At 37.1% G+C, this 16,554-nt stretch overlaps 1 protein-coding gene across 1 annotated transcript; it reads left to right on the top strand.

Annotated features, from left to right (window-relative positions):
* Positions 1–218: 218 nt before the first annotated feature.
* LOC138694582 (uncharacterized) lies at positions 219–12,405 on the top strand. The gene is made up of 4 exons (XM_069818495.1): positions 219–292; positions 3,887–4,022; positions 5,608–6,047; positions 11,736–12,405. Exons 1-4 carry the CDS (start codon positions 219–221, stop codon positions 12,403–12,405), a joined length of 1,320 nt encoding a protein of 439 aa, XP_069674596.1.
* The last annotated feature ends 4,149 nt before the right edge of the window (positions 12,406–16,554 follow it).

The following is a 16,554-nucleotide window of genomic DNA, read 5'->3' on the forward strand; positions in this document are numbered from 1 at the left end:
AACATATTCAGCACAAAGGATTGTCTTTTCTGAAGACACTATAACGAGAAATGCTGTCGTTTTCTCATCTCCCTTTGCATGTGGTTGAAATAATTCTTCGTTACTTGACATTCAGAGAAATATCGTCACTCAGGGGCTTATGCCGCAAACTCAAAGAATGTTGTGGCAGAATTCTGAGGATCGCAGTTCGACGTCTTGCAATTGAAATACGTTCAGAAATGAACGCTCTTTATCAGGAACTAAGTTCAGCTACAGATCCTGGCACAATATTCTACAGAGTTCAACTTCTGAGGTATGTAGCCAGATTGATTCCTCTTCCTCTCCTCCTTATATTGTTTCCATTGTCTGTCTCTCGTCTCTACCACTATTCCCTCCCGTTCTCTTTCCCATCCACCTCTCTCATTTCTCATTCTCTCTCTCACTATCTATCTCTCGACTCTTCCTCCCTTCCCTTTCTCTCTTTATCGCTCCCTGGCATTCTCTCTCTCTCCCCCTCTCCCCCTCCCCTCACTGAGGTACACATAGATAGTAGAAAGGTGGAGATTCTATGCTTTCTCCCCCCCCCATTGTTATTTATATTCGCTTTAACATCTTTGGTCATATCGCGAGTTAATCTACGGTTGAAATCCGAAAGCCTGTGTACTATTGTTGATACTGGTTCTATTGTTGTGAACTAGATGGCGACTGTATATGTATTACTGATTTGTTATGAATATGATTTCGGTTATGAATGAGGCCGGTGATATTCAGGGATGTTGTGACCCGAATTTCCTGGCATTTGCCCTACGGTTGAGGAAAAACCCTGAAAAATCTCAACCAGGAAATTCAACCCGACCAGGAATCGAACCCGAGCCCTCTGCGTAAGAGACTAGCATGCTGACCCCTACACAACAGAGGTGTCTATGTTTTCTTGTACTCGACACTAGGGGGAAGTTATGTGATCAGCCGACTATCTGTTACTCCGAAAAAAGTCGTTACTCGATTTTAAAAGAATTGAATGGATTCCAGAGCAGTTCCTCAAGTTATGAAGAGATAAAACATTCACCTTTCCTCGACCAGACGCGAGATCTTTGCATTATCTGTCCCTCTACCGACAGAGCCAACTCGACTGTGCCTCTATCTTTACATATTTCTTTCCCTCCTTCCTCTCTCTCCTCCCCTCTCTTCCTTTCCCTCCTCCCTCTCTCTGTTTAACTTCCCTTCTTTCGTCGTCTACCTTCTTCTCCATCATTTCTCTCTCTCTCTCCTCCAACTTTTCCCTCTCTCCTCTTCCCCATCTTTTCCCTCTCATTCTTCCTCCCCCTCTCCCTCTCCACTTCTCTCTTCCTTTCTCTCCCTTCCTCTGTTTAACTTCCCTTCTTTCATCCTCTCTCTTCTCCATAATTCCTCTCTCTTTTCCATCATTCCTCTCTCTGTTTTTTTCTCTCTCTTCCTCCTCTCCAACTTTTCCCTCTTTCCTTTTCCCCATCATTTCCTTCTCTTACTCTTCCTACCCCTCTCTCTTATTCTTTCTCTTCTTTTTTTCCTCTCTCTTTCTCTCCCTCTTTATATGTTCCCCTCTCTCTCCTGTTCTCTATCTTTTCCCTCTCTTACTCTTCCTCTCCCCCTTCTCCTCCTCCTTCCCTTCTCTTATTTTTTCTCCCTCCCCCTCTCTTCCTCTCTCCCTCTGTGTACCTCCTCTCTTCCCTCTTTCTTCCTCTCTCCATCTCTCTCTGCCTTCTTCTCTTTCACCCCTTTCTTTCCTCCTCTCTCTCTTTTTCTCTCCCCATTCCTCCCTTTCTAATCCTCTCTCCTTCTTTCCCCTCATCGTCTCAATTGCACTCCTAGTCCTAGAATCAGCAGTAGACATTATTCAGTCATGTATTTGCAGGTTTTAATACCTTATATTCTAGAGAAGTAAGTTAATGACAAGACGCGCAAATCATCTCTCTCTCTCGGCCCAAAATGTCACAAAATGTGATTTAAATCAAACCTGAATCCTCATTGGTTAGAAACTGCCAGCCGAGTTCAGAAAAGAAAACTCTTTCAGAACGACACTTTATGATGCAGAACTACACCGTTCTCCTCACTAGGTATGGACGGATAACTTGGAAATTGATCGTCACATAAAAATACAACTCCCTCTCGCTGCTTACTTACTTACTGGCTTTTAAGGAACCCGCAGGTTCATTGCCGCCCTCACATAAGCCCGCCATCAGTCCCTATCCTGTGCAAGATTAATCCAGTCTCTATCATCATATCCCACCTCCCTCAAATATATTTTAATATTATCCTCCCATCTACGTCTCGGCCTTCCCAAAGGTCTTTTTTCCTCCGGCCTCCCAACTAACACTCTATATGCATTTCTAGATTCGCCCATACGTGCTACATGCTCTGCCCATCTCAAACGTCTGGATTTAATGTTCCTAATTATGTCAGGTGAAGAAAACAATACGTGCAGTTCTGCATTGTGTAACTTTCTCCATTCTCCTGTAACTCCATCCCTCTTGGCCCCAAATATTTTCCTAAGAACCTTATTCTCAAACACCCTTAATCTCTGTTCCTCTCTCAGAGTGAGAGTCCAAGTTTCACAACCATACAGAACAACCAATAATATAACTGTTTTATAAATTCTAACTTTCAGATTTTTTGACAGCAGACTAGATGACAAAACCTCAACCGAATAATTACAGGAGTGTCCCATATTTATTCTGCGTTTAATTTTTTCTCGATTGTAATTTATATTCGTTACTGTTGCTCCAAGATATTTTAATTTTTCTACCTCTTTGAAGGATAAATCTCCAATTTTTATATTTCCATTTCTTACAATATTCTGGTCACGAGACATAATCATATACTTTGTCTTTTCGGGATTTACCTCCAAACCTATTGCTTTACTTGCTTCAAGTAAAATTTCCGTGTTTTCCCTAATCATTTGTGGATTTTCTCCCAACATATTCATGTCATCTGCATAGACATGAAGCTTATGTAACCCATTCAATTCCAAACCCACTCTGTCATCCTGAACTTTCCTAATGGCATATTCTAGAGCACAGTTAAAAAGTAAAGGTGATAGTGCATCTCTTGCTTTAGCCCGCAGTGAATTGGAAAAGCATCAGACAGAAGCTGGTTTATTCCTTTGCTGTGGTCGTGCCAGAGAATCATTCCCATTCCGAGGCTTATTGTATGGTTTCGTAACAAGCTGTTTTTTACGGTGATGGGTTGTTAGCCCTTCGTCCAATCTCCAAGCTGGAGGACCATTCCTTATGAGCTGTCCACGACTGCTTATTCAATATATTCACAGCTACCCTCCATATCTGGAGGCCGTCTCCTCTGAGGATGTGTCAAGTCTCTCTCGCTGCTACTGCTTGTAAATGAAAAGATATAGAGATACAGTAGCGCATATACAATTGAATAGAGGAAGGAACACCGCATCAATCGAGATGTGAATGGCCGCTGCTGGTTGAGTCAGAGTGAGCTGGCAACATCACGAGAATGTTACACATTTGGTTCGTTACTGAGATATCGCGCATTGCGTTAGTAGGTGTCACCACGCTTGAACCATATGTAGCGTTGACGTCAGCACCTCAGTTAATGGTTAGCCACACTATTAGATGCGTCTTGTGTTGGCAGGAAAGCCTAAATTTAGACCGAGAAAGGAGGCCCGAAAGCTGATCATTGGCTTAAAAAATTTTGCTGACGACTGATGAGCTGCAAATAGGGAGAGTGCCATGATTTGTTGCTCATTAAAAATGATGATTGCAGACACAACCTCGTTTCATTTCTTGCACCACTCACATGTACTCAGTTAAGATATGCAGTATAGTAAAGCCATGCACCTGTCAATTTTTTACACCTTTACAACAGTGTACATTTATTAATTGCAGTCAATTAACTTTCCTTGCAGATGCTACAATGTGCTGGAAATCTTGCGCACAGAATTGCAAATGCTGTGCGTTATTTGTCGCAGTGACATCCTGAAAGATGGGCATTGTTTTCCTGGCGGGCAACTCTTGGACCATTATTACTATATCCTTCAGAAGGTACAAGCTCAAAGGGATATTATGTAAACTTTTTCTTAAAAAGAACTATAATAATTTTATCCACTATTACAAATGCAATACTGAAGATGTCATGCCGCCAGTGCAGAATGTCAATCTGCCTACATAAAATTCACACTTGTAGGCCACTGGTGTGGGTCTGTAGTGTCACCTACAAGTTTTTACGTGCTGCAAATCTGTTACATGGGCATTCTGGCTTTACTTATTTTCCTTCTGAAATAGATTTAATAGATTTAATCGCACTTCAAAATCAGTCCTTGACCGGGTTTGAACCCGCGAACCTTGCATCTAACAACTAGTATGGGTAACAGCAAGATCACTGAGGATGATGATGATGACGACGACGACGACGACGACGACGACGACGGTGGTGGTGGTGGTGGTGGTGGTGGTGGTGGTGGTGGTGGTGGTGATGATGATGATGATGATGATGATGATGATGATGATGATGATGAGAAGGAGGAGGATGACGACGATGATAAATGTAAAATAAAATTAACTTCAAATATGGTTATATTCCTTCTTCCCACAAATCACAAATCCTGGAAGCTTTCTTTCTAACCAATTGATATAATGTAATTATTTATTTACTGGTATCTCTTTTAAATTACAGAAACTATTCAGACACGGTAATGGGATGTATTAATAAAGTAACAGTAGCCTAACACTCAATAAAAGAATTGTATTCCAATGGATACCATCCCATTGTGGAATCCTGGGAAACGAGAATGCGGATGCTTTAGCAAAGAAGGACAGCAGTGCTACTTACAGACCTGTTACTAAATCTACGTATTACTCTGTGAAAAGATTTATTATATCTACATACTTAGACTTCAACAAAGAAAATTTGATAACACAATTTCAAGGAAAAAATGGAACTATCTGCATCATAATCCACAGTTAATTCCCGATTTACCACGCAAATCGTCTGTAGCTGCATTTAGATTGGCAACAGACCATGACTGTTTGACCAAGCACCTGCATAGAATTTGAATATATATATATATATATATATATATATATATATATATATCAATCCCCTAACTGCCCATTGTGCAATTCAAATCAAGAAATGGATTTGGAACACCTCAAAATCTGTGCTTCACCGTGTGGTTGACCATAGCAATATCTTTGAAAAATATTGGAGTGCAAGAGGTCAAATGACTTTATTGTCAAACGCCTGGCATTAGAAAACAACAACAGTAGCCTATAACAAGCGAGATAAGAGGAACCATAAAATCTGACAGAAATATGCTTCGTAGTTGCTTTGTTGTGTTTAGTCAGCTGTCTGAAGACAGGTTGAAACGTCATAAGTGACACCAATAGGGCATTACTGATGAGGAAACTAAGCCAGGAGATAATTGAGTAGGATTGCCAGTTCCTTTCCCCTTCCATTGCATACATCTCTGACTAGTAATGTATTTCACTAATCAGACTTTGCTTTATTCACTACAAATTTCAGAGTATTTGTTGGATATTAAACTGCGGACTTCTTGGTGAGAGACCATCAGTTGACGGCCTATGATTGTATATTGATATGATGTAATAAATGTTGTTCCTGTAATAGGTAAAAAAACGTGAGGTGACGTACTGGAGCCTAGAGAACGACATCACGAGCAATCTACAGATAATGAACAAGAAATTCTTGGATGGCTATATCCGCGAGTATTTGTCCGAAGTCAGGATGGGTATACGGATAGTCGACCTCATGGACATCCTCATCGACATCGACTTCAGTCTCACTGTGACATATGACTGTCGCACAGGCATGTGTCATCTTGTTGGCGAATATGAACTCGGGGACACCAAGTTCTTGACTCTACCACCGGATCTGCCTCACATGCTCGAGTCTTGTGGTCGTAGAATTAAGGAAGATGAAGTCCTGAACGTACTTGAGTATCTCATCACTATAGTCCGACACAACAACAGACTATTGCTGCATGATGAGCAGTACTGGAGGGAGATGGAGGCCACACGTAGACTGCAACAGGAGCTGCAGCAGCAGGGGTAATACAAAATGAGATAATGGTACATTAGTACATAAGTATCCTTTGCTGGAAAAATATTTCAGTAGTCAAAATGTTCTTTCACTTCAACTCTGGGAAGACAAACATTGGCAGCATGTTGTGATAATCTTCGTCAAAAATTGAGTCGTTCGGGAAAATAAAGGGACCATTACTACTCCTGCAGACAAAAGGCATAAAATACTGGCCTGAAAAAGAAACGGATCCTTAATCTTTCTGAGTAGCCTATGTTTAATCAGCAGTCCGAAGACTGATTGGAACTTCATAAGTGACACCAATAAGACATCACTCATGAGGCAATTGAATAGGATGGCCAGTTCTTTTCCCTTATTTGCTGTATTGTATTGTATTTATTAACATTCCATGGTATTCATACATTGCTTTACAGCTAGTGTGTGGAACAAGTCAAAAAACTTAATACTATTATAAAGTCTTAATTTATAGTCACAGTCTAGATGAAATATATACAGACGAGATTTACAATATAGTCTACCAGTACAACACATAGTTTTAGTATCAGTTTCATGAAATGTTAGTGAATGTCATGAATTCACTTACAGAATAGAAGGCGTGAGAAATTAGGTACTTCTTTAATTTGGCCCTAAATAATCTTATGTTTTGAGTTTCATTTTTTATATCAATAGGGAGGCTATTAAAAATTTTTACTGCCATATAACGCACTCCTTTTTGATAGCACGATAGACTTGCCGATGGAGTATGAAAGTCATTTCTTTGACGTGTATTTATGCTATGAACTGTTGAATTAGTTACAAAGTTTTCACGATTACATACGAGGAAGACTATTAATGAAAAGATATACTGACAAGCCATGGGCATTATTTGTAGTTTTTTGAAAATAGTCCTACAAGATTCCCTAGATTTGGCACCTACTATTATTCTAATTACTCTTTTTTGTAATAGAAATATACTGTTACTATCTGTGGAATTTCCCCAGAATATTATTCCAAAACTCATTACCGAGTGGAAGTATGCAAAGTATATTGTTTTTAAGGTATTGATATTTACTATCTTATGTATAGTTCTAATAGCAAAACAAGCTGAATTTAGTTTGGGGGTAATTTCTTTAATATGATTTTTCCAATTTAACACATTATCGATTTTTAAGCCAAGAAATTTGGTTGTCGTTTCTAATAGGGATCTGTTGTTAATTATTGCGCTAGAAGTTTGCGAGGTTGAATTTGCATAGGATTTAAATTGAATTATGTTAGTTTTGTTACAATTTAATACCAATTTATTGACTGAGAACCAGTCACATATTTTGAAGAGAATTTCCTCTGTTGAAGATTGGAATGTGTAAATTACCATTACGCAATTCTATGCTATCATAAAAATTTCCTTATCTTTGAACTGTTCTTGTCATGTTCCCTGATATCTCCAGAATATCCAGTAAATACTGCTATTGTTATTACATTTATTCATTTGTATGCGAGTAATGTCAACTTTGTATTATCTTTCTACAGTTACAGCTTGATTCAGGGATTTTGGCTCCTGCCAAAAGTAAGTAGATAGACTAAGAGGGAGTTACTCGTAAGTACTGGCGGACTGGGTCGCACAGTCATAACACCTAACACTTCCTTCTTATCATGTCGCGGTACACTCCGTCTTAAAACACTATATTCTTCCACACATCCCGTTACTAACCATTACATCTGTTGACTAAACAGTGTCAGGATGACATATTTTCTTGACATGAGTGTCCCTCAGCTTCACGCATAGATATTATTTTCATTCTTCCTCTTTCCTCTTCCCCTCCTATGCACATTTGTGATTAAATTTCTTCCTTATGACAGCTCGCTCACTAGCCAAACAACCAAAGACAGGGGCCATTAACGCTGAATCGAGCTGTACAAGTGTCAACTTACCTATTGTGCACTTGTCTGTTTTGCGTTCATGTCAAAGCACAGCTGAATAACACAGAGGCTATAGTATATTGAAATCTCTCCATGGATTATAATAAACTTTTTCAAGTAGATTATGTATATATGTGGACCCCCCTTGTGTACAGGAATGGTCTCGTTCACATTGTTAAATTTATCGCATATGACGTAAGCATTTCCACAAAAAAAATGTATTTTCATTACAATGTCGAAAAGGTCTATCTGTTCACCCAAAATGGGTGGAGAAATGCCGTAAATAGATGGGATAACGGTGTTTCCCCGCGTTTTTTTTTTTTTTTTCAGAAATTGTGCCCTTCAAAAAGCAGTGGTGGCTCATGCCCTAACAAGAAGGCGAAGGGCTAACTGGACTTAGTAAAGCACGATAATGATGTTAAAGGACACTTTTATAATAACAGGACATGTTAAGACCCACCTGTTTCTTACATATTAAATCAATTCTCCGATCTTTAAGAGAGCAAACTTGTCCAGGATGTCCTCATAAAATGACAGCTTCTTATGAGTTCACGCGAAAGTTCTTTTTGAACGGAGATATATGCTAATAATTTGAAACACTCCACTGTAACCTACACATCTCACTGGCATACAAAAGACTCAAACGGTAAATTTTATTAAATATCTGTGGATACGAATTCTGTAAATTTTGAAGTGCTAGAATATTTATCAAATTTTGTCATATCCACGAGGATGCAAAATCGTAAATTGCCATAACCTTGAAATCTGACTCATTTTCATTGGTATTGAATTCAAAATTTCGAAAAACAAAATTCTGAAATTTCTACAAATGTAATTCTCCATAGTTGTATTAATAGTGCAAGTAATTCCTTGATATATCCTCCATTTATTGAAGAAACATTTTCATCGTGCTCTCTACATTCAGGTTCATGTTTGCTTAAATGTAACATAGCATTGCTCTTTCTTTCTCCCTTTACTCGTCAAGTCGCGTCTGCCTGAGAGTCACAGAAAACATCGTAACCAGATATAGACACAACTAGACTGAGAACTGAGGAGCTTGATGGAAGAAAGGCCTATCCCACGTTTTTAAACTTTTGAGATAAACGATTATTCTTCCACCAAGAAGTGACGTATCGGTAGTTAGTTTTGCTCTCTTTTTCAATACAGTAACGAAACTAACAAGGTTAGGCATATCCCACAATAAAAAAAACTCTTGAATGTACACACTAGATAGTGGCTACTATCACAGCTTAAAAAAAACAACTAATTTTAATGGAAGATTAATATAAGCCCTTCTTCCACCAAGCCCAACAATTGGGAATGAAAAATTAAATAAGCCTACGGGTAGTGTACATGGTTCGTTGTAGCATTTCATTTTAAATTTTAGGTGTTAATTTTGAGTGAAGGGTCTCTTCACTCCCTACACTCAACGAGCTGTCCCTGCTGTATTATTGTATCAATGCTTGTAACATCTAAATAAAAACTTGAAATTATTATGTGCTTTAAAAAAACATTGTGAGCTTTTGCACATTTTTTTTTTTTCAAGAAACAATCTCATAATATAAAATCATTGTGTAAGTAATAACGAACTATATAATCAAAACAATCTCATAATATCCAAATGATTGTATAACTAACAATATAATTAACCATTTATGACTTTAAATACAAGTAATCTATGTTGAGGTGAATTAACATAGAATAAGTCGAGGTGTACATTCTACCTGAAATACCCTATTTATAGCTACGCACAAAGTCACGACCTTCTACTGCAGAACAATTTCATTTCAATTCAATGTTTATGTTGTATGTTTCTTTTTTGCATTTAAGTTAGTAGCACTGTCAACAGTTAGAAATTCTGTTCTTCAGTTGGCCTTAATGTCTGTCAAATAATTATTGTATAGTTTTTAATAAACATTTTAAACCTATTATGGTAAAATTTAATATATCACCACCACACCATCGGCATAGGTCTAACAGTGGCACACTTGTCTATGCTCAGATGTGTGGGTTCGAATCAAACTTGGATTGATTATCTGGTTGTTTCTTTTTCCAATGTTCTCGTATCTAACTGTAAAGCGAATGTTAAGCAATTTCATAGCGAGTCTTCAGACTCAGCTCATCAAATATCATCTTGCTATCATCAACTACGCTACTAACCTCGTAGATGATACAGCATTATTAAATAACCGATTAAATTGACTATTATACTTTTAATACGTCATACTACTTTTGATCAACAAAACGGTACAAAAGGACTTCTTTCAACCAATCATGGCTGCTTATCGCACAATTTTATCACTTCCCTAGCATTTGTTTATTTTTATCACTTCCCTAGCATTTGTTTGTTTTTATCCCTTCCCTAGCATTTGTTTCTTTGTTTACCAACATTTCAAACTGCAAATTCTATACGGTACTATGAAACATGCTTTTCGATCATCATTTATTTCCCAAATAGTCGACTGAAAATGGCGGCTCTGTTCAAATGTTTTGGTGAAGGGAACATTAGTGAAATATAATTTTAGTAAGTCAATTAATATCTATTTTATTGTATTAGAGTACTTTATTTCTTCTAATCTTTATATACTTTCCTCTAATCGTGTAATAGTCAATTAAATCCCATCCGAGTTTTAATTTTCTCTAGATAAATCAAAACCTGTAACTTAGTGAGATTACTGTTAAAAATTTTTTCGAAGTAGGGAAGTGTGATAATAACAGAAAATGGTTTTAAATTATTTAAATACTTTTTATCCTGGTTGAGTGTTAGAGAAGGCCCTATGGCCTTAACTCTGCCAAGTTAAATAAAACCATTATATTATTATTATTATTATTATTATTATTATTATTATCGTCATCATCATCATCATCATCATCATTAAGATATTAAGAAGTAGTGTTCTAGTTTATTCTTTTACTTATTCCATTAATTGTGTAATACAATTACGATGTCTTAATCAGATACGTAATTTGGGGGGAGAGTGCGGGCAATTGCCTCCCCCCCCCAGTTTAAGATTAATAAAATTTAATGATTTAGTAGTACCAGTACTACTCAAGAAAAATATGAGAACTGCACTTTTAATATTAAAGTATTCCACTTTTATAAATGCTGAACAACTAAAAGACGAGCTAGATAATGACTTTGCTAAAATGAATCAAAGGTGTTACCCTTTGCTACATTAGTGGTTTTGCCTATGGTAAATATAAATATGGTAGACTACACTTTTTTTTGGTAATTGAAATTAAAATTAAAATTTATTTGTCGAGAAAATTTTGTGTAAATTCATTTGCACGTACATCATACTAACAGCAAGTGCATTTAAATTATGTACGGTATCATATAAGTAGGAAGAGTTAAAATTAGGCCTAAGTGTAGAAACTGAACATGTATTATAAAGTGGGATAAACTTGACGATAAAATAAAAAAAAATGAAAAAAATATATATAAATAAACCATTATATCAGCCCTATTAGTGACTATATTTAAGAAATGAGGAAAAAATAAAGAACTTTAAAAAATATGTTCAGTGCATCTAACATCGTTTTTTTTTTTCATTGTTGGATACACTCAATACTTATATAAGTATATATATATATATATATATATATATATATATATATATATATATATATATATAAATTTACCTGGCTGACAATTTTCGAAATGGTATTTAAACATCGGTATATAGGCGACATTTATATACACATATTATATCGAAGTAAATGTTATTACCTATCTCGACGTCATTATTTATGACTGGCATATTTTCAATATAATTTCTTTTATGATATTGTGTCTGTAGGTACGCCGTATCTCCAGCCCACAGGCACGGCGTCATATCACGTCAGCCCAGAGAATACTCATCAACCAGACTCTGCAGGGAAAGAAAGATTCTCTCAAATGGTCATATAATACGAGAAATGTACAGAGAATACACAGGCAAAAAATGCCCTTTCAAAGGCTTCTGGTGTCGGGTTGATCTCGCTTGTCCAATTGACGATTCACCCATTGAGATCATGGAGAACTGGTCTCGACTTTGTCTGAAATTGAAGTCCGGAAAGGACTTGGAGTTCGTGAGTTCGAACAACGAGATCGAAGTTAAGATTTTGGGATTCCTGGAGCTGCCACGTAAGATTGTGCCCACTTTGACTAATCCCACTATGCATGGTGCATATGACTCAGAAGAAATAGTCAGTGTGCATTATCCTACGGAGCAGCAACAGCAGCAGCTTCAGAATTCTTCTTTTTCTGGCCAGGATAACAAGATAGATCCGATGGAATTAGGAGAAACTGGATCATCTTCATGTTCTTCGTCAGTTCATCTGGAAAATCAAGGCGATGCCTACAATATGTATGTAGAATTTAAGGTATGCATACCAGTGAGAGGATTTGAACCTGAAGTGTATAAACTGATGTTCACAGATGGTGATCAGGAAATTCAAGAAATAGAAATAAACGAGACAGTTTTTTAATACTTTCTCTTTGTTTTTATGTGAAATACGTAGTTAACATGCAGGGATATGAAGTTTATGCACTATAAAATAGTGTGATATTGCTATTTAACCGCGTTCCTATCCTAGGTGTCTGATATGACAAAATGACTTCACCTATATTTTGGTAGGCGTGGTGTACATTACGGATGAGAAAATCTAATATTACCTAACGCAGGCAATAGTCACCTAGAACCATACACCGAGCTTATAAACACGTGCAAGTTAACATTACAGCGGTTATCAAGAGATGCTGAACTTAAATTTGTTTTGTCTTCTTTAAAAGCTCCTGTGATTGGACATGGTTTGCATTGTTTCCCACACTAAGTTTAAAAACCAGAAATATATTATATCAGACGCATGTGAGAGTGTGGTTAAATACGGTAGCCTATATACGAAGTAGCAATACAATTTCACCCCTGATTGAGGTTCTGGCTGATACATTTCTATTATCAGGCAGTACGTCTCACTTGATATGTGTCTGAGGAAGAACAATAGTTGCATATCTATATCATAAGTGTGATTAACTGATTAGTGAAATATGTTGAAGTGGATTGGAATGGAATTTCGGGAGAGGGCCACTATGACCCAGCCCTGCGACTTTTCAAGATCTATTGTGCTAACCCTCAAGCTAGGCGCATTCTCAAACAAACACCAACTGACTACACTAAGATTCGCTTCATACCCAGGTTTTGAGCAGGCAAACCCACTTATCCGTAGGTCCGCCCCCTCCTTGTGTCACCAGGTGGCATTTACGGAATGCTATGGAATAATGTAGATGTCTTATATGGGGAAAGAGGAGAACTCCAAGAAAAATCCCAACTGCGACCTTGTCCACCACAAGTGTCACTTGTACTTGCTCAGGACTCGAACCAGCGGTCCAGCCTACATGACAGGCTAAAGGTATGACCACTCAGTCACCACAGGAGTAAGTGAAAAATGTTACTAGACAGCGATGTATGCAATGGAGGAAGAAAGAACTGGCAATCCTACCCCAGTATCTCCTGGCTTAGTTGCCTCATGGGTGATGTCAGTCTTCGGACTCTTGACTAAACGTACACAATACACATACATAAAGCATTACTGCTTCATAATGCATAAACTTCACCTTCCTACTCATATGATCAGAATAAACTTTAATGGAGTGTCCTGCTGCCGAATAATTTTTTAAATTTTGAAATTTTCTTGTAATCTAGAAAATTTTGAGACATTTTTGAAATTACAAAAAATTAAAAGGATTATTGAAATTTTAAAAAATGTTTAGACGTTCTCAAACATTCTTAAACTTTCTTAAACATTCTTAAATATTTTCTAACATTCTTAAACATTTTTAAAAATTCTTAAACATTTTTAAAAAACCTTAAACATTTTTAAACATTCTGAAATACATTTAAACATTCTTAAATATTTTTCAGCATTATTAAACAGTCTCGATATTCTGAAACAGTTTTCAACATCATTAAACATTTCTAAATATTCTTAAATATTTTTAAACATTCTTAAACATTGTTAAACATTTTATATCGTTCTTAAACAATCTTAAATATTTTAAAACATTGTTAAACAAATTTAAACATTCTTAAATATTTTTAAATAGTTTAAACATTTTAAAATTTTTCAAAATTTAAAAAAATTGTCAAATTTCCAAAAATTTAAAAATTTTAAGATTTTCTGGAGATCCTGTAGAGGTTCTTTTAGCTCAGTTAGAATGGGAGGTAGTAGTAATGATATAAGAAATGCATGTGCAAGGGCATAAGCTATCAAAAGAATATTGAAGTCAGGACTTATGATAGCTTACAAAGCAGCCAATGTCACTGGATATAATGTATATTGCGGAGAGACGTTTCCAACTGGTAGGAATAGTATCACAGATACCGATACCGAAAATGACCTTGTTCTTAATGATCATGTTTTGATTCTTTTGGAAAAACTTAGAGTACCAAATGACAGAATAGACATTAATTTAGAAACTGTCTTCCAAGCTCTGATTTGCAGATATTTAATAGGCGTAATTGAGGAGAAAGTAAATTGTGATTGGTGTATTAGGAATATGTCTATGCCTAAAACTTCGACGCCATTAAATGAAATTATCCATCACCAAGACAGAGGAGGGCTTAGATATCCAAAATCGACTTTGTTGCCTTGATAAAATATTTGCAGGAGTTCGTTGATGCCGCAGTACCATATTGTACGAAGTCTTCTCAGCTAACAAAAACAATTCGCTCATTTGCACATTCTCCTCTTTCAGACAGCGCATTATTAAATTTCAGTATGCCAAATCATCAACAGATGGTTAGCCAGATTATAACAAAATTTTTTAAAAACAACACAACAAAACAACTATTTTTAATAAAATAACCTGCCCTCAATGAATTTTAAAAAATCGGAGACCGAGTGCTTTTAAAATATTCCATGTGAATTTAGGAAGTGTGCCACGCGCACCAAACAAAAGACCAGAAACACTCCACTGACTAGTGGGAAGGTTATATTTCTCACTTAGGTACGGGATGCAGGACTCATAAATGGATTTCTTCTCCTCATCAACGTGTTGTGCCTGCAGGGCATCCCTCTCAAACCGGATTGTAGGATCAAGAATTATTCCCTTAGATTGAGTCCTGTGGATGGCTACAATATCTGCTCTTCTGTTCGAATCTAAGGATGAAATGCAGTGGATTTCTTCGTATACCTCCCATCCGCGACGCTTGAGGACATCAGCAATACCGGTCCTGGCCTTATGGTGTCGATTGTTGCGCAGCAGCTCCGTTTTTCGACAGAATCCCAACATGTTACCAAGAGTTTCCATCTCGTTGCAGCCAGGATGGCGATAACGGGTTGTGTTGAAACTTCTGCCGGGCACAGATCTAACCGCAGATAGATTGCTGGACATTTTAATTGCATTAATAATATATTCTGAAATTGATAAATCTGCTTTTGATGACATCCAGGAATTTGCCTTGGGGCACTCAGAATACAGGATAACACCTTTGCCCTTATGAGGTAATTTACACCACGATTCAAAACTTCTGTTCCGCAAGATCTCCCTCAATTGTCGACTTTTAGTGTTGGGAGCAATAGAAGACTTATTGATGTTTAGTCTACGTAGATTCAGTTGCTGTTCAGTGTGCAGGTTCCTTACAAAGTTAAGATGCATATCATTAATACGGTGAAGACGATTACAGATGTTGTAATGTTGAATGCTGGCCTCCCACTCTGCACAAAGAATTCCCAAACCTCTGACTTTTTTACTTGCGTATAACATTGAATTTGGCGTATCATCGGGCAGCATCATAATTTCCTTCACAGCACTTCTAATAATTTTGTCAAGATCTCGTAAGAATGTATCTGATAACTGAGGTAATGGAGCACATTGCAGAGGGTAAATCAAACCTGGCCATATATATTTGTTTATGATTTTTAATTTTTGGTCTGATTTTAATAATTTTGTTTGGACGAGTCCATCCAAGTCTGAAGATAGGTTTTTGATAGTCTTGATTTTATTGAAGGAGATTTTGTCTGTGAAATCTATTCCGAGATATCGGATACGCTCATTTTTATCACTCAAGGAAGAAATAACAGAGTCTTGTAGAGAGATAATGTCATCTGCACAGAGCTTGCCCTTTTGTAAAACTATTGCCTTGCTTTTAGCTGGATTTATGTGAAGACCAATTTCAGTTAAGCTACTTTCAGCGTGCATTTCGACTGGTGTGCTATTCAAAGTCTCAGTCCAGGAAAATTCTGAAGTTATGACTTCAAGGGATGGACATCATTTTTGACAAGTAAGATTTTTATCGCTGGTATACATTTACACATATTAGCTAGTTTAATTAAAGGAAAACTTGAGAATAATTGTGTTTTAGAGATGGGTAAAAAATAACACAACAGTTATTTTGGAACTGTTCCGGTCTCGGAACTGTTGCAAAAATGAACAGTAGGTCGCAACCTCCTGTTCCGAAATAACAGTGTTCCGACTCCGAGCTGCTCACTTGCCCAGCTGTTGCGGGCTCGCAGTACCGCGTTGCACAAGGTATGTTCCGACTCCCTCGGAACTGTTGCAAAAATGAACAGTAGGTCGGAACCTCCTGTTCCGAAATAACAGTGTTCCGACTCCGAGCTGCTCACTTGCCCAGCTGT

This window comes from Periplaneta americana, chromosome 1, assembly GCF_040183065.1.
Source record: "Periplaneta americana isolate PAMFEO1 chromosome 1, P.americana_PAMFEO1_priV1, whole genome shotgun sequence".
NCBI lineage: Eukaryota > Metazoa > Arthropoda > Insecta > Blattodea > Blattidae > Periplaneta > Periplaneta americana.

Excerpts from the sequence above, each read along its gene's own strand:
- LOC138694582 (XM_069818495.1), top strand. The coding sequence starts at position 219 with ATGAACGCTCTTTATCAGGAACTAAGTTCAGCTACAGATCCTGGCACA. Across the intron at positions 4,023-5,607 it reads ATTACTATATCCTTCAGAAG|GTAAAAAAACGTGAGGTGAC; the intron begins GTACAAGCTCAA and ends TTCCTGTAATAG. Across the intron at positions 6,048-11,735 it reads CAGGAGCTGCAGCAGCAGGG|GTACGCCGTATCTCCAGCCC; the intron begins GTAATACAAAAT and ends TTGTGTCTGTAG.